The sequence below is a fragment of the Acomys minous genome (assembly GCF_964271855.1).
Source record: "Acomys minous genome assembly, chromosome: 10".
Classification (NCBI taxonomy): domain Eukaryota; kingdom Metazoa; phylum Chordata; class Mammalia; order Rodentia; family Muridae; genus Acomys; species Acomys minous.
In genome coordinates this window covers 33,491,321-33,510,139 of record NC_140491.1, presented here as the reverse complement: position 1 = coordinate 33,510,139, position 18,819 = coordinate 33,491,321, and the positions used below count along the sequence as shown (strand labels likewise).

Sequence of the window (18,819 nt, the reverse complement as noted above, 5' to 3'; positions counted from 1 at the left end):
AAGTACACAAGTCATGCATGACACTGAACAGGCTCTCTAGTTTATTAGATTAAAAACTTCAACTCCCAGGAGGCCACACTTCCACAACTTCCTGGCGCTGGGCCTTATGGGATTTGTAGTGTCCCGTGAGCAGCCACAGTCTCCTCAGACACAGCCCCGAGGGGAGCTTTCGGGCTCCCTCTGGAGGAAAACCGTTAGCCGGGGCCGGCTGCCGTGCGAGTTATCTGGCGGCCTCGGCGGCGGCGGCTGCTGTAGCCGTCGCCGCCGGAGACGGCTGTCGAGTTCGTGAGCTTCCCTGGACCCGGCGCTGAGAAGAAAGTTAAGCGCCCTGGGCACGGGCGATGATGCTAGAAGGAGCTCAAGCAACCGAGTACGGGCGCCGATAGCGGAGACCCAACGGCTGGACAACATAGCTGGAGCCCGTGGCGAGCCTTCTCCGGGCCAATCTTTCCGCCGATCTCGGCGGCGGCGGCGACGGTCACGGCGGCGACAGCGCTCATTGTGGCAGTGGTGGCGACGCCAGAAGAAGCGGAAGAAAAGGCAGCGAAAGCGCCTCCAGTCACCGCGGCCCAGCACCCCGAAGCCCTATTCCCCGAAGCAGGACGAGGTATGTGCGGATGCTGCGGATGCGGCTCCGGCTGCGCCTTTAGGATCTCCTCCACCCCAGCCTTCCTCGCCTCGGTTGCCTGAACCCCGAAAAGTTCGATCCCCACGGCCCCGGCGCCGGCGGCACAGGCGGAGGATCATGGAACTCGAGAACCTCATGGCCAACACTCTGCTGCTGAAGGCTCGTCAAGGTGGGTGCACCCCAGGTGCTTTGAAGGTATTTGACACATAGTAGGTGTTTGGTAAATACTTGTTTAAAAATAAATATAAATATCTGCTAAACCATTGTTTATAAGTAGGACTGTACAGTGCATCATGTTGGATCTCGTTTACAAATTTGGAAATGGAGACTGAGGAATTTTATACTTCATTAAGCTGATATCTAAGCTGATATATAAACTTTATTCATCTTAGGTTGGTGGTGGTGGCACACATCTTTAGTACCAGTATTCAAGGAGGCAGAGGCAGACAGATCTCTGTGAGTTTGAGGCTAGCCTGGTCTATAGAGCAAGTCCAGGTTGTTACACAGAAAAACCCTGTATACATACATACACAAGCTTTATTCATCTTAGGTACCCAATCTATTTACTCAAATAATAAGGTATACTAAAGACAGTAGTATTTACAATAGGATATTTTTTGATTATGAAAAAAGTCTTTTCTAAACACTATGTTGATATAGCTGTGTAACCCTAACATGAAGGAAGTTAATGTAGAAAGTCCCAGAATTCAAGGCCTATCTGGGCTACATAATGAGACCCTAGCTCAAAAGCAAAAGCAAAACACAATTTGAAATTTAAATCTTTTTTTCCCAAATTTAACAGGCTTTAGCAAAAACAGTGGTCGTAGTAGAAAATGGAGAGAGCTCCTGAAGTTGCCCCCAGTCAGCATATCCAACAAACTAAGATACTCCATCGGTGAGTAAGTAGTGCTTTCTTCTGTCTGGAGGGTGTCTGGCATCGCGTCATTACTTAGATGTTATTAGTTCTTCAGTTCTATATTTGCTTCAGAAACTTTCTGATATAACTTCATTAGTCTTCTGTGTTTAAGAGAGACTATGTGTATATATATATATGTATATATGTATGTACGTATGTATTGAGGCTACAGAGTTGGCTTAGTGGTTAAGAGCACTCACTGCTGTTGCAAAAGACCCAAGTTTGGTTCCTAATATCTTATATGGCTGCTCACAATTCTCTGCAGCTCCAGATCCAGACACTTTTCTGGCTTCCTCAGGCCCAGTGCACATGTGCACAGACATATGTGCAATCAAAGCACCCATAATCCTAAATTTAAAACAAATTAATCAGCTGGGCAGTGGTGGCGCATACCTTTAATCCCAGCACTTGGGGGGCAGAAGCAGGTGGATCGCTGTGATCAGCCTGGTCTACAGAATGAGTCCAGGACAGCCAAGGCTACACAGAGAAACCCTGTCTTAAAATAAACAAACATACAAACAAACAACAACTTAATCTAAAAATTCTTAAATGTCTCTATATGGCTTTGGGTACAAGAGTGCAGGCCTGTGGTGGCCAGAAGAGGGTGTTGGATATCTTGGAGCTGAAGTTAACAAACAGTTGTGATGTTCTAGCCTACCACAGAGGATGGGGGCCAGAAACTGATTGGATCCAAGTCCAAGTGCCCAAGCTGATGCAAGTAGCCATCATGACCACAGCCAAGTCCCATTTCTGTACTTTTTTTTGGGTTGTCTGTTTCATGGGACTTGCAATCCAGAGACCAAAGGCTGCCCATTTTCAATGCATCCCTGGCTTCTGAGACTCCTGTCCAAAAAACTCAGGAGGAGAAAGTGACAATCTCTGCATTCTTACTATTCTGGATAGGGCCCAGCATGTGTTAGGTTATTACTAAGAGGAAGCATGCATAGAAGGAAGTGCTTGGGGGAACACATGCTGTCCTCCAAGGGGAAATGTGAAATGGACCTCAGGATACAATCTTCATGAGATAGAGGTACGTTTCAGGGTACCTTTCAGAGTTTCTTGTGTAGATGGGGACAGAGTCTCTCTTTAAACTGGCCTAACCTTGGAGAATTAAATCACTAGTCAAAAGTGACTTGTAAAAATAAGTAAATGTACATAGTTCATATATACGAGGAGGGCAGGAGATGTGCTTATATAGGCCAGGCTGGTTTTGAGCTTGCTGTCTGGACAAGAGTGACCTTGAACTTCTGATCTTGCTTTTACCTCCCAAGTGCTAAGATTGTGGGCGTGTTCTGCCACACATGGTATGTATGATGCTAGGGATGGAGCCCAAGGGCACTGTGCGTCTCTATAAGCACTCTGCCTACTGAACTCAATCCCTCGCTCCCTTGCCTAGACATTCCATGTTTAAACTTAGTGATCTCAACTGGAATGGCTTAGACTCCCAGAATTACCTGTTATTAGGAAGCTCTTTACTGCAGGGAGTTGTTATGGTTTGCTCATTTATCTTCACTTTTCAGCCTTAGAGTTATTTTTGGGAAACCTGCTAAGTCAGGGCAGGAACTCAGGGTGGGAACCTGGAGTTTAAAACTGAGGCAACACCATGGAGGAAAGCTGTTTACATAGGCTTGCTTCCTAAGGCTTGCTCAGTCCGCCAAAAAGAATTGCCTCTTCCTAGGTATGTCTAGGAAGATCTGTGTCCAGTTAGTGAAACCAGCCAGCATAGCCACTGCTAGGAAAGCAGCTGCCTGCCCTGCCCCCATTTCTCCTTCCTTCCCTCCATTTCATTCCCTTCCTTTTCCTTTCCCTACCTCTTTCACTGTCTTCTTTTATTTTTAATTAGAGTACAAAGTAATGGTCCTGTGTAGTAGTACTAGTCTTTATTCCCAACATTCAGGAGGCAGAGGCAGAAGCAGGTGGATCTCTGTCAGTTTGAAGCCAACCTGGTCCACATAGGTAGTCGCAGGCTAGCCAGGACTACCTAGTGAGACTCTGTCTCATAACAAAACAAAACAAAGTAATGGGTTTCATTGTTACATTTTAGTCTGTGTATGTCATTAGACTTTGTTCTTATTTGCCTTCCCTGGGGCTGACCATGGCTTTCTTGCTGAAGGTTGACTTGTTCTAGACATGCTTTTGTTTTATATTCTTCTTGACACAATGCTGGGACATTAGAGCCTTATTCTCAGAACAATATCACTGAAGGAAGGGGAGGCTAAGGGTATAATATTTTTATGGAAAAGAAAAATCATTAATCATAAAGAACAAACAAATCAATAAACATAAATGTCTTAAATTTTTTGCAAATATAAAAAGTATCAAGATGGAGAGAGGTTTTAAAATTTCTGATTTAGTACATTGCTGCATATGCAATTTCTTCTGGATACCTAGGGTGGGTGCAGAAGTAGAACGTTCCCTTCATGCTCCTCCTTTCTTGTGGATGGCCACCTCGAGGGTTTATCTATCTGCTATATATTTCATCTTGGAGAAGAACAGTCTACTTCAAGTCAGGCTTTGCCTGAGTGTTGGTTGGTTGCTTTTGTTTCTTGAGAGAGGGTCTCATCATGTAACCCAGGCTGGCCTTGAGTGCATGGTCCCCCTGTTTCAGCCTCCAGACCCCTGTTTTGTTTGTATTTATTTACTTATTTATATTTGTGTGTGTGTTATGTGCTTGTACATGTTTGTGTATGTTCATGTGGAGGCTAGCTAGCAACATTAGGTGTCTTCCTTGATCATTCTCTACCTTATTTTTTGAGGCAGAATCTCTTACTGAACGTGGAGCTTGGCAAGTCAGGGGTGAGTGAGCCCCTGCAATCTGCTTGTCTTCACCTCATCAGCCCTGGGATTATAAGCGCACCTACCATCTGCAGGTTTTCAATGTGGGTGCTGGGTATATGAACTCTGACCCTCATGCTTTTGTAGTGGACACTTTTCCACATCAGACATCTCTCCCAGCCCCTGTTTGTATTTTTTAAATGTGTGATAACTCAATTTAAATTAGTAAACAGAACAGTAGTATAGAAATAATATAAATTCTATATAATTTTACTTACATTGTATTAAGTGAAAACAGAATGTAGATTCAGAACAGCACTTAGTGGGAAGTAACTACTATGCTTGTTTCTCCTTTTACCTAGAAAAGGATTTTAGCAGCCTTTGTGACAAGCAGCCAATAGGAAGACTTCTTTTCAGACAATTCTGTGATACAAAACCAGATCTTAAAAGGTGCATTGAATTCTTGGATGCAGTGGTGAGTGATTCATCTCAGGATTGCACTGTCTAATTTCGTGCTTTTGAATATTAAAAACTGGACCTGGCAGAGCTGCTGGTTGTCTTGGTGTCATATTTACCTCCTCTCCTTCCCTCTGTTTTTGAGCTACCCCCCGCTGGCCTGGACCTGACTTAGTAGGTCAGGGCTCTCACACTTAGTCTGGCCTGCCTTTGGACTTGTAGCAGTCCTTCTGTCTCAAACTCCTGGTTGCTGTGGTTACAGGCATGCACAATCTTCCTGGTTCCTGATGAGTATTTTTTTGTATATATATATTTAAAAAAAAAAAACCACCAAGAGATGAATGCTGCTCTTCATCTTGTTTTCTCCTTTAAAAAAAAAAAAAAAATATATATATATATAATATATATTATATATATATATATATTGGTTTTTTGATACAGGGTCTCTCTGTGTTAGCCTTGGCCATCCTGGACTCACTTTGTAGACCAGGCTGGCCTCGAACTCACAGTGATCCGCCCACCTCTGCCTCCCGAGTGCTGGGATTAAAGGCGTGCGCCACCACACCCGGCTCTTAAAAAATATTTTATTTTATGTGTGCTCATCTGCATCTATGTGTGGATGGATTCCATATGTAAGTCTGGTGTCCCTGGTGTCAAGAAGATGGTTCCTCCTCCATGTGGGTTATGGGAACTGAACCTGGGTCCTCAGCAAGAGCAGTAAGTGTGCTTTTTTTTTTTTTTTTTTTTTTTTTTTTTTTTTTTTTTGGTTTTTTGATTTTTTTGGTTTTTTGAGACAGGGTTTCTCTGTGGCGCCTTGGCCATCCTGGACTCACTTTGTAGACCAGGCTGGCCTCGAACTCACAGCGATCCGCCTGCCTCTGCCTCCCGAGTGCTGGGATTAAAGGCGTGCGCCACCGCCACCCGGCTGCAGTAAGTGTGCTTAACTGCTGAGCCATCTCTTTAGCCCTGCTTTATCCTTTTTATTCAGCCTGGGACTCTAGCTTGTGGGGTGGTACCACCTACCTTTAGGGTAGGTGTTTCCTGCTCAGTTTATCCTTCCTAGAAATACCTAGAGAGATATTTTCTTGATGGGTCTAAATCTAGTCAAATTGACAATGACAATTAACTCACCCACTCTCACAGACATTTTTAGGAGAACTATTTAACTTTGATTCATAGAACTGCCCTCTGGTTCTGAGGGTGCCATGTCAGTTCATAGGTGAGCTGATTTTTTTTTCTTTTTTTAAAAATATATTTTAGTTAATCTTTAATCTATGTGCATTGGTGTGAGGGTGTCAGATCTTAGAGTTACAGACAGTTGTGAGCTGCCATGTGGGTGCTGGGAATTGAACCCGGGTCCTTTGGAAGAGCAGGCAATGCTCTTAACCACTGAGACATCTCTCCAGCCCCGGTCAGATGATTTAAAGCACTTTGAAATACGGTTGGTGAGTAGGTCACTAACCTTTGTCTTTTTCCTAATCTCTCTAATCAGGCAGAGTATGAAGTTACCATTGAAGAGAACCAAAGAGAATTTGGGCTCTGCATTTTACAGAGATTCTTCAAAGAGGTATGGTTTCTTCTTTCTAATAAAGATTTTTGTAAGTTACTTAAAGTGTATAGTTTTTTATTTGTTTTGTTGCTTGTGTGTGTTTTTTGCTTTTTGAATAAAATATAATAAATGTATTAAAGCTTTTAATTTCTTACAAATGTTTCTCCTTTGTGTTTTTGTTTAGATTAAGAAAAAAATAATGCTGGGTGTGGTGGTGCACGCCTTTAATCCCAACATTTGGGAGGCAGAGGGAGGTGGATGTTGTAAATGCGAGGCGAGCCTGGTCTACAGAGTGAGTCCAGGATAGCCAAGGCTACACAGAGAAACCCTGTCTCGAAAAACTGGAGAAAAAAATAAACCTCATAGAAAATTGGTTCAAATAATTTGTTTCTTCAAGCAGAACATAAATTGAGAGATTTTTATGTGCCTAACTTGAACCTAAAAAATTTTTGTAAGTCTTAGTTTTCTTAAAAAACAAATCCATTTATTTATTTATTTTTGTTTGTTTACTTTTATTTTTATTTTAGTTAGTTAGATTCATCCATACCCACACAGGCAGGGATCTCTCTCTATGCACCACTGGCTGGCCTGGAACTTTCTCGGCATACAGACTGGCCTCAGATACACAGGACTATTGAGATTGAAGACATATGCCCCTATGCCTATCTAAATCTCTTCTGTTTTAGTGTCTGTACCCAGGGACTCTGCTTATACATTTTGTTTAATTTGTGTTTTTTATCACATCACAATGCTAATGCTAATGAATAGTTTTCTGGGGTTTTGTTTTTTGTTTTTTAAAAAAATGTTAATGGGTGTTTTGTCTTCGTGTTTGTCTGTGCACCACACATGTGCCTAGTGCCCACAGAGGCCAGAGGAGGGTATCAGGTCCCCTGAGATTGAAAATACAGACAGTTGTGAGCTAGGATGTGGATGCTGGGAATTGAACCTGGGTCCTCTGGAAAGCAGCCAATGAATGCTCTTAACTGCCAAGCCATCTCTTGAGCCCCTAGTTTTTATTTTTAATTTTCAAATTTACTAATATGTTGCCATATTAATACAACTAGAGTCCTATGCCAAAGGCCTGACATGGGGTAGAAGTTAAGTCCCAACATAGCTTGTCCACTTGCCACAAAGGAAGGAATTTTAATGGTGAAAAGGCAAGAAAGGATTTTAATCAAAATAGACATTTGAGGAAGATGTAGATCAAGCATTCAGGTCATCTGTGTAATGACGTGAGCTCGAGGTTTAAATAGAGGAAGAACTGGAGCAGTGGGCAAGGAGCAAGAGGAATGTGTAATGAAGTCATGCTATATGGTCTGACTGGTTGATGATCATTGTCTCCGTTGGTATTGTAAGGTGGCTTCAGACAAACTCCTACCACTTGAGGGGACATTCTGTCTCCAGTGATGACTGCTCCTATTTAGGGGTGGGGTGTCATTTTTCATTTTAGAGTAATATGTCAGAAAGGCTTTGCCATTCCTAGAATTCAGGTGACTGTAGGTTTAGGATAATGTTATGTGTAGAGTTAAACAGAATCTGAACCAAAGTAAAAGAGAGATGCCAAATGAAGACAAAGATGCCAGGCTTTTATTGTGGTACTAGTTACCTTTTGTTTTTGGAAGGCTTTAAAATTTTTTTTTTGTTTTGTTTTTAAAGACAGGGTTTCACTCTGTAGTCCTGGCTGTCCTGGACTTGCTTTGTAGCCCAGGCTGGTCTCAAACTCACAGAGATCCGCCTGCCTCTGCTTCCCTGAATGCTGGGATTACAGGCTTGTGCCACTGTACCTGCTCCTTAAATTTTTTAAAATATGAGAGTTTTTGTTTGAGACAAAGTCTGTCTGTATAATTCTGACTATCCTAGAACTTGCTCTGTAGCCCAGGCTGGCCTCAAACTCACAGAGATGCACCAGCCTCTGCCTTGAAAGTGCTGGGCTGGAGAGATGGCTCAGTGGTTAAGAGCACTGTCTGCTCTTCCAAGGACCTAGGTTCAATACCCACACCCACCTGGCAGCTCACAACTGTCTGTGCTTCCAGTTCCAAGGATTTTCACACCTTCATACCAATGCACATAGAATATAATTAAATACATTATTAAACAAAAAATAAAGATGTGTGCCACCAACTAGTTGATGATGGTGCACACATTTAATTCCATCTCTTAGGAAGCAAAAGCAGGCAGATTTCTGTGAGTTTGAGGCCAGCTTGGTTTACATAGTGGGTTCCATCCAGGCCAGCCAGGACTACATCCTGAGACCCTGTCTCAAGAAACAACAAAAAAGAAAAAAAAAAGTACACAAAATTGAAAGATAATAATTAGAGAAGGGCAAAAAGAAAATATAGGGAAGGGCAAGCCAATATTCTAGACTAGCATTCTCAACCCGGGGTCATCTAAGGCCGTCAGAAATATCAGATGCTTTACATTATGATTCATAACAGGAGCAAAATTACAGTTAGGAAGTAACAGTGAAAATAATGTTATAGTTGGGGGTCACGGCAACATGAACTATATTAAAGGGTCACAAGCATTAGGAAGGTTGAAGACCATTGCTCTAGACGGACATTATCTATTCTTGATGGCTCTGTACTCGTGTACTTAAAAGATCCTGAGCCTTGTCTCGAAAAGCAAAAAATAGAAAACAAAACAAAAAACTTTAGCTGAGCAGTGGTGGCACACACTTTTAATCCCAGCACTCAGGGGAGGCAGAGGCAGGCGGATGTCTGTGAGTTCAAGGCCAGCCTGGTCTACAAAGCAAGTCTAGGACAGCCAAGACTACACAGAGGAAACCCTGTCTCCTGGAAAAAAAAGAAAAGAAAAGAAAACTAAATTAAAAAAGTTTATAGTAGATATTAGGTTCTTTGTATGATTGGTAAACTATGAAAACCCTAATTGTTATATATTTGGTTTGTGCAATACTCAGAAGTCAGAAGTCCCCTTACCACAGATACCACCAGCTGTTGTGAAGCAATGTAAATGGAATTTGAAGAAGAATTCTTTCCCTAAAAATGTTTTTGAGGAATGTGGTAGGTAAGTGTTCTATACTCAGCCTTGCATGTATTATGGATATTTGATAAAGCCCAGGCAAGCCTCACACTCACTCTCTAAGCTAAAGTTGGCCTTGAATTTCTGATCCTTACGTACCTATTTCTGACATTCTAGGGAAATAACAGCATGTGGCTTGTGTACACATTATCTATTGGTAACCCTAGGGCGGAGGATGACAGGAAGTTTTTTGCTTTGTTCATTTTATATGAGTAGAGGTCTTATCTGCATAGTTTTACAGTTAAAAATGATCCCTTTAAGTAGCTTTGTGTAGAAAGGATTAGTTGAAGAGCAATGATCACACATACATAAAGGTTGTACTGAAGAAGGTCATGGTGTCAAGCCCCAGTATCACAGCATCCCTATGATAGCTCAGGGCCATCTTTCCTTTGCATTCCAAATGCTTGTGTCTAGCTTGAAAAGAGTCTATTCCTAAGAATTTGCCGAAAGTTTTTTCCCCCCGCTGGATTTTTGCAATATGGATAGGGAAGTTTTTAAAAATTAATTAATTTACTTAATCACTTTACATCCTGGTCATAGCCCCATCCCTCCTTGCCTCTCAATCCCACCTTCCCTTCCTCTCCTGCATCCTCCCTCCCTAATTCCTCAGAAAAGGGAAACACCCCTACCCGCTCACCCCAGATCATCAAGTCCCATCAGGACTGAGCTTGTCCTCTTCCCCTGTGGCCTGGCAAGGCAGTCCCACCAAGGGGAAGTGATCAAAACCCTGACAGCAGAGTCAGTGTCAGGGACAGCCCCTGTTCCTTATAGGGAAGTTTTTTCCCTCCCTAGAGGGAAGTTCTTTGACTAAATTCCGGCTTCCTTATGAACATGGGAAGAAAGTGGTTTCCAGGTAATCTGCTGATAAGGAGGTGTTGTTTTGTGGCTGTGTGGATAGTCACTGTTCTCACAGAAAGGAAACTAAGGCCCAGAGAAATGTGGAAAAGCTTGTCTTGAGCTCTGAGAATATTTAAGTGACATTTCATTGTTATTCCTGGTGTTCTAGTGAATTGAACTTCTTTTTAAAATATTTATGAACAAGGACAACAACAATAGACATGCTAGTGTGGACAGAAGACAGTCACAAAGCTTTAATCCTATACTAAGAACTACAGACAATTAAGGAATGCTGAGAGTAGGAGAGATAGTCTTTCCTGTCGAAGAACATATCAATTGGTTATCCAGTACCAAGTGGTCAGCCCTGAAAATATACATACAAGTTATATCACATAGACTGAACAGAATGTACTTATGTGTTTTATATATATATATATTTGAAAAAGAGCAAGGAGGGCTATATGGGAAGATCTGTTTGGGGTAGGGGAGGAAAGAAAAAGGAGAAATGATGTAATTATATTTCAAAAATAAAAAATTAATAAAATATTTATTTATGTTAGTGTGTGGATATGTGCACATGGCTGCAGTGATCTGCAGGTGTCCTTCTCCTTTTCTGCTCTCTTTTTCCTTCCTTTTTTCTCCTTTCTCCTTCCTTCTTTCTCCTCATTCTTCCTTTGGGTTTGTCTCTTCACAGAGCTCCACCTGCCTCTGCCTCCCAAGTGCTGGGATTGGTAAAGGTGAGTGCCACCATCACTCAGTCATTCCACACTACCTTTGAGAAAAATAATGATATTGTATCTGCTGTGGCTGGGAACCCTCCTGTTTTCTCTTGAAGGAAGTTTCAGAAAAACACACCATGTCTTAGTGCTAGGTACATATTAACCAGTGTACACTCTTGTGAAGGCCACAGTACTCATAGGGATCTTTGTTATCAAGAACATAGGAGGCGGGCTAAAGAGATGGCTCAGAGGTTAAGAGCATTGGCTGCTCTTCTGGAAGCCCTGAGTTCAATTCCCAGCAACCACATGGTGCCTCACAACCATCTATAATGTGATCGGATGCCCTCTTCTGGCCTGCAAGTGTATATGTATACATAATAAATAAGTAAATACATCTTTTTAAAAAATAAAAAAATAAAACATAGGAGGCAGGGTACTGGTGGCCCACGCCTTTGATCCTAGCCCTCAGAGAGGCAGAGGCAGGCCGATCTCTGAGTTTGAGGCCAGCCTGGTCTACAGAGTGAGTTCTAGGACAGCCAGGGCTACAGAGAGAAAACTTGTCTCAAAAATAAAACAATTTCACCCAAACACAAAAGATTATACCTTCTCAGCACCTCATGGAACCTTCTCCAAAACTGCTCATATAGTAGGTCACAAAGCAAGCCTCAATAGATACTAGAAGATTGAAATAATACCTTGTATCCTATCAGATCACCATGGGCTAAAGCTGGACTTTAACCACAACAGAAATAACAAAAAGCCTACATACACATGGAAACTACACAACTCTCTACTCAATGACAACTGGGTCAGGGAAGAAATAAAGAAATTAAGGACTTCCTAAAATTCAATGAAAATGAAGGACCAACATACCCAAATTTATGGGACACATGGAAAGCAGTGCTAAGGGAAAATTCATAGCACTAAGTGCCTTCATAAAGAAATTGGAAACATCTCATATAGGCAACTTAATGATACATCTGGAAGCCCTAGGGAAAAAAGAAGCAGAAACACCCAAGAGGAGTAGACAGCTGGAAATAAAGTTGAAGCAAGATCAGATAAACAAATTAAATAGTCCTATTTCTCCTACAGAAATAGAAGCAGTCATTAAAAGTCTCACAACCAAAAGGGGAGGGGGAAGCCCAGGGCCAGATGGTTTCAGCGCAGAATTCTACCAGACCTTCAAAGAAGAGCTAATACCGATATCTTCAAGCTACTCCACAAAATAGAAATGGATGGAACATGACCAAACTCATTCTATGAGGCCATAGTCACTTTGATATGTAAACCTCACAAACACACAACAAAGAAAGAGAATTTCAGACCAGTTTCTCTTTTGAACATTGATGCAAAAATACTCAATAAAATACTCGCAAACCAAATCCAAGAACACATCAATAATATCATTCACTATGACCAAGTAGGCTTCATTCCAGGCATGCAGGGATGGTTTAATATACGGAAATCCATCAATGTAATCCACCATATAAACAAACTGAAAGAAAAAACGACATGATCATCTCCTTTGATGCCAAAAAAGCATTTGACAAAATCCAATACCATTCATGTTTAAAGTTTTGGAGAGATCAGGGATACAAGATACATACCTAAACATAAAGGCTATATACAGTAAGCCAATAGCTAACATCAAATTAAATGGAGAGAAAATCAAGGAAATTCCTCTAAAATCAGGGACCAGACAAGGCTGCCCACTTTCTCTATATCTCTTCAATATAGTTCTTGAAGTTCTAGCTAGAGCAATAAGACGACAAAAGGAGATGAAGGAGATCTAAATGGGAAAGGATGAAGTCAAATTATCGCTATTTGTAGATGATATGATAGTATACATAAGTGACCCCCAAAATTCCACCAGAGAACTCTAGCTGATAAACACTTTCAGCAAAGTGGCTAGATACAGAATTAACTCAAAAAAGTCAGTAGCCTTCCTGTATACAAATTGCAGTCATTCTGAGAAATTAGGGAAACTACACTCTTCACGATAGCCACAAGCAATATAAATAAGCTAGGAGTAACTCTAACCAAACAAGTGAAAGACTTGTTTTTAAAAAAAAAAACTTGAAATCTCTGAAGAAGGAGATTAAAAATGACATCAGAAGGTGGAACGCTCTCCCTTGTTCGTGGGTTGGGAGAATTAACATATTAAAAATGGCCATCTTACCAAAAGCAATTTACAGATTCAATGCAATCCTTATCAAAATACCTACACAAAATTTAAAAGACATTGAAAAATCAATTCTCAATTTCATATGGAAAAACAAAAAACCCAGAATAGCTAAAACAATCCTGTACAATAAAAGATCTTCCAGAGGAATCTCCATACCTGATCTCAAACTGTAGTGTAGAGCAACAGTAATTAAAACAGCATGGTACTGGCATAGCAATAGACTGATGACCAATGGAATCTAATCGAAGACCGAGAAATAAATCGACACACATATGGACACTTGAGTTTTTACAAAGAAGCCAACTCTATTCAATGGAAAAAGGATAGCATCTTCAACAAATGGTGCTGGTCTAACTGGATGCCTACATGTAGAAAAACGCAAGTAAATCCATATTTATCACCATGCACAAAACTCAAGTCCAAGTGGATTAAATACCTCAACATAAAACCATAGACACTAAATCTCTGTGAGGAAGAGCCTGGAACTCATTGGCATAGGAGACAACTTCCTGAACAGAACTCCATTAGCCCAGGCTCTAAGGTCAACAATTAATAAATGGGACCTCATGAGGCTGAGAAGCTTCTGTAAGGCAGAAGACACTGTCAACAGAACAAAGCAACAGCCTACAGACTGGGAAAAGATCTTCACCAACCCTACATATGACAAAGTCTAATATCCAAAATATATAAAGAGCTCAAGAAATTAAACACCACCAAACCAAATAACCCAATTAAGAAATGGGGCTCAGAATTAAACAGTATTCTCAACAGAGGAATAGCAAGTGGCTGAAAAATAAAGAAATGCTTAGGCTGGAGAGATGGCTCAGAGATTTAAGAGCACTGCCTGCTCTTTCAGAAATCGTGAGTTCATTCCCAGCAAGCACGGTTGGCTCACAACCATCTATAATGAGATCTGGTGCCCTCTTCTGGTGTGTATATGTAATAAATAAAAAAATTTTAAAAGCCTGGTAGAAGTCTGCACTCAAGTCATTAAAAAGAAAGAAAGAAAGAAAGAAAAGAAATGTTTAGTGTCCTTAGTCATCAGAGAAATGCAAATCAAAACAACTCTGAGATTCCATCTTACACCCATTAGAATGGCTAAGATAAAAAAACTCAAGTGACAGCATATGCTGGAGAGGTTGTGGAGAAAGGGGAACACTCCTTCAATGCTGGGGGGAAGTGCAAACTTGTAAACCCATTTTGGAAATCAATCTAGCACTTTCTCAGAAAACTGGGAATAGGGCTACCACAAGACCCAGCTCTTCCACTCCTTGGAATATACCCAAAAGATGGTCCACAACACAATAAGAACATATGATCAACTATGTTCATAACAGGCTTATTCATAATAGCCAGAACCTGGAAACAACCTAGATATCCCTCAATTGAAGAATGGATAAAGAAACGGTGGTACATATACACTATAGAATACTACTCGGTTATTAAAAACAAGGAAATCCTGAAATTTGCAGGCAAATGGATGCAACTAGAAATGATCATCCTGAGTGAGTTAACCCAGACCCAGAAAGATACACATGGTATATACTCACTTATAGTTGGACACTAGCCCAACAGAGATGTCCCCTGAAAGTCTTCAGTTAACAGGAGATTGGAAGAGATACTAGGACTTCCTATTGGAACTCCAGGTGACAGATGTAAAGGAGAATGGGGAAATAGAGGGATCCAGAGGGTCCTAGAAACCTACAAGAAGACCATTAAGGCTGGCAGATCTGGACGGGGATGGGGGTCGGGGTGGGATCTGCTCAAACTACTGTACCAACCAAGGACAATACATGCAGTAAACCTAGACCCCCTATCCAGATCTAGCCAATGGACAGCACATTCTCCACAGTTGTGTGGAGAGCAGGGACTGACTCTGACACGAACTCTGGTGCCCCCTATTTGACCACTTCCCTTGGTGGGAGACCTGGTGGCACTCAGGAAGAGTAAGCAGGCTACCAGGATGAGACCTGATAGGCTGTGACCATATGGTGGGGGAGGAGGTCCCCTTCTATCACAGACCTAGAGGAGGGGAATGGGATGAAAGAGGGAGGGAGGGAAGAACGGGAAGATAGAAGTGAGGGGACAACAATTGAGATGTAATCTGAATAAATTACTTAAACCAAAACAAAAGTGGGCATCGTGGCACACGCCTTTAATCCCAGCCCTGGGGAGGCAGAGGCAGGCAGATCCTGAGTTCAAAGCCAGCCTGGTTTACAAAGAGAGTCCAGGACAGCCAGGGCTCTGTGTAATAGAGAAACCCTGTCTACAAAACCAAACCAAAACAACATATGAATTACTTTTTTTTTTTTTAGAAGAATAAAGTAAAGCAAATCATAGGAGTGGCTCAGAATCTAAAACTCAGTAAAATTAGTGGAAGAATTTACAAAACCTTTTCAGTTTCTACTACCAATTCCATAAACAAACCAAAGTATTTTTCCATCTGGATGTTGTCTATGCTTGAGTACTTCCCATTTGCCATATCTGGGTAACTTTTATAATACTTTGATCCATACCCCACCTTCTTCAGAAGCCTTCAGATCATCCTACCCCAAAGGAAGTGATATGAATAGCTTGTGACTCACCCTCTGACTGCCCCGTTCTCTTAAAAGTAGTGTACCTGCCCTTGTTTTATTTTTTTGTGGTATTAGGAATTGAGCTCAGACTGTCACACATTATGTAAACACATTACCACTGAACCATATCCCCAGACCCCCAAGGAAGAGTTTCATTATTCCTGTAATAGAATTATAAATGAGATCAAAGAGACAGGGCTAATTTCATACAATTTCTCCAAGAAATATGTAGTGTAGGGAGATAGCTCAGTGGGTAAGAGCATTTGTTCTTAAAGTAAGAAGACCTGAGTTCAACTTCCCTATACTCATAAAAGCCCAATATGACTACTTGTTCCTATAACCCCAGCATTAGACGATGAAGACATGTGTATTCCAAGAGTTTGGTGGCACATCAGTGAACCACATACATATGCACACACATGATACGTATACACAGACACATAAGTAGCATAAAATAATTTATTAGGTATGGTAGGTGTAACACATCATTTCCTACTGTAGAACTATTACTGTGCATTTAAACACTAGTTTTATTGGTAAAAAGTTGACTTTTATGAAATAAACACTCATGTGCGCGCACACACACACATCTTGAATGCTTTTTAAACTATTCCTGGTGTGTGTGTGTGTGTGTTATATGTAGGGGTTTGTATGTGTGTATGCCAAAGGTCAACACTGAGTGTTTGCTTCAGTTGTGTTCCATGTAATTTTTTTGAGACAAGGCCTCTCCCTGATTATGAACCTGGCTGTTTTGGCTAGACTGGCTGGTCAGAAAACCCCTTGGTATCTTTTGGTCTTCACTCGCCTACACACACTCCCGAGCTGAGGCCGCAACAACTAGCTTTTGAGAAATGTTCTCTGGTAGCCTACATTAACCTTGATCTATGTAGTCAAAGATATTCCTGATCCTCTTGCTTCTGCCTCCCAGTGCTGGCATTTCAGGTATACACTACCAACCCTAGCTGCTTAGGTGGGTTCTGAGGTTCCAAACTTAGGTCCTTATGTCTATACAGAAGGCACTCTACTGACTGAACCATTTTCCTAGCCCCATTACTGATGTGTTTTTCTTGAGTTATTATTTCTCTTATGTCTGTATACATAAAAGGAACTTCTGACTTTCAGAGAGTAAAGGGATTCCATTTCTTTAACATTCTGTAACACCAGAATCTATGGACTTCTATAATGGCAAATTCTGTATACTGAATTGTATATAAAGGTCAACTTTCTCAGTGAATGCTTCTTAACTATCACACAGCTGTCATATTCTTACATGATATGTCTATATAATTGCATAAAATCTTTTCTAGAATTGTCTATGACTATTTGAGTGAAACACCATTTGAGGAATACCAAGACAGTCCATTCTTTTGCCGATTTTTACAATGGAAATGGCTAGAAAGGTAGGTTTTAATTTAATACTAAATAAAATTAGTAACTTCTCATAATATATACTATTTGATGTTTTTTTTTTCTTTTTCTTTTTTTTTTTCTTTTTCGAGACAGGGTTTCTCTGTGTAGCCTTGACTGTCCTGGACTCGCTTTGTAGACCAGGCTGGCCTTGAACTCACAGCGATCCACCTGCCTCTGCTGGGATTTATTTGATGTTTTCTACCTGTCACAATACTACTGGAAATCTTGAGTTGTATATATTATTTTACATAGAAATCTTTAATAGGTAGAATATATAATTTCTTCTGTTTCAGTGGACCCTGTTCTTTCTCTTTAAAATGGTAGCTAACTTTCATGGTGCATGGTTAGAAAATAAAACATATTTTGGCTTTTAAAGCCTCTGTTCAAATTCTTTTTTTAAGGATTTTATTTATTTTATGTATATGCGTACTCTATCTGCATGTACACTTGCATGCCAGAAGAGAGTTAAGGGTATAAATGGTTGTGAGCCAACATGTGGTCTGAAAAAGCAGACAGTGCTCTTACCTGCTGAGCCATCTCTCCAGCCCCCCTCTGTTCAAATTCTTGCTAGCTGTGTGGCATCAGGCAAGTGACTTAACCACTATGAAGCATAGATCCTTTTTCTGTATGGAGATACTTACATGCCATTCTTAAGGTTTCTATTACTGTGAAGAGACACCACAACCATAGCAACTTTTTTTTTTTTTTTTTTTTTTTTGGTTTTTCGAGACAGGGTTTCTTTGTGTAGCCTTGGCCATCCTGGACTCACTTTGTAGACCAGGCTGGCCTCGAACTCACAGCAATCCGCCTGCCTCTGCCTCCCGAGTGCTGGGATTAAAGGCGTGCGCCACCACGCCCGGCCCATAGCAACTTTATAAAGGAAACCATTTAATTGTGGCTTTCTTAAAATTCTGAGGTTTAGTACTTACCTTTGTAGGAAGCATGGCAGTGTGTAGGCAGACATGGTGCCGGAGGGTAGCTGAGAATCCTGCATCTGGATTGTCAGGCAGTAGAAAGACAGGGTGATACTGGGCCTGGATTGGGCGTTTGAAACCCCAAAGCCCACCTCCAGTGACACACCTTCTCCACCAAGACCACACCTACTCCAGCAAGGTCATATCTCCCAATAGTGTCACTTCCTATGAGCCCATGGGGGCTGTTTTCATTCAAACCACCACAGTACTCTATGTTGCTTGACTCTAAAAGGAGTGCCACAAAAGCATCAGCTGCTATTAGGACTATCATTATTACCATTTCTAAAATGATCATTGATTGTTTAAATAATAGTTGATGTACTTCTTTCCCCTCCACCACCACCACCCCTTTTTTGAGATGAGATTTCATTATGTAGTCTGGTTGGTCTGGAACTTACTCTGTAGACCAGGCTGGCCTTAAACCGAGATCTGCTTGCTCTACCTCCTCTGAGTACTGGGATTAAAGTATGCACCACCATGCTTAACACACACACACACACACACACACACACACACACACACACACACACACACACACACTTCTTTTCTTGGGAGGTTACGTTTTGAAGTACTTTACTTAAAGGAAAGTGTGCTATTTTTGTGTAGTTTTCCTCAGCAACCTTTTGACAGGTTGGAAATTATGTCAAAGATTGTTCCATGAAAAAAAATCATTCCGGGCTGGAGAGATGGCTCAGTGGTTAAGAGCACCACCTGCTCTTCCAAAGGTCCTGAGTTCAATCCCCAGCAACCACATG

The 18,819-nt window shown here is 41.3% G+C and overlaps 1 protein-coding gene across 3 annotated transcripts in view; it reads left to right on the top strand.

The window, feature by feature from the left end:
* Positions 1–111: 111 nt before the first annotated feature.
* GRK4 (G protein-coupled receptor kinase 4) overlaps positions 112–18,819 on the top strand; it is a 51,695-nt gene continuing 32,987 nt past the window's right edge. For all 3 annotated transcript variants that reach the window (XM_084797810.1, XM_084797811.1, XM_084797809.1), the window contains exons 1-6: positions 112–797; positions 1,431–1,523; positions 4,682–4,794; positions 6,268–6,342; positions 9,242–9,348; positions 16,988–17,080. In XM_084797810.1, coding sequence (XP_084653936.1) covers positions 746–797; positions 1,431–1,523; positions 4,682–4,794; positions 6,268–6,342; positions 9,242–9,348; positions 16,988–17,080 — 533 coding nt within the window. In that variant the 5' untranslated portion in view covers positions 112–745. The remainder of the gene's footprint in view (positions 798–1,430; positions 1,524–4,681; positions 4,795–6,267; positions 6,343–9,241; positions 9,349–16,987; positions 17,081–18,819) is intronic.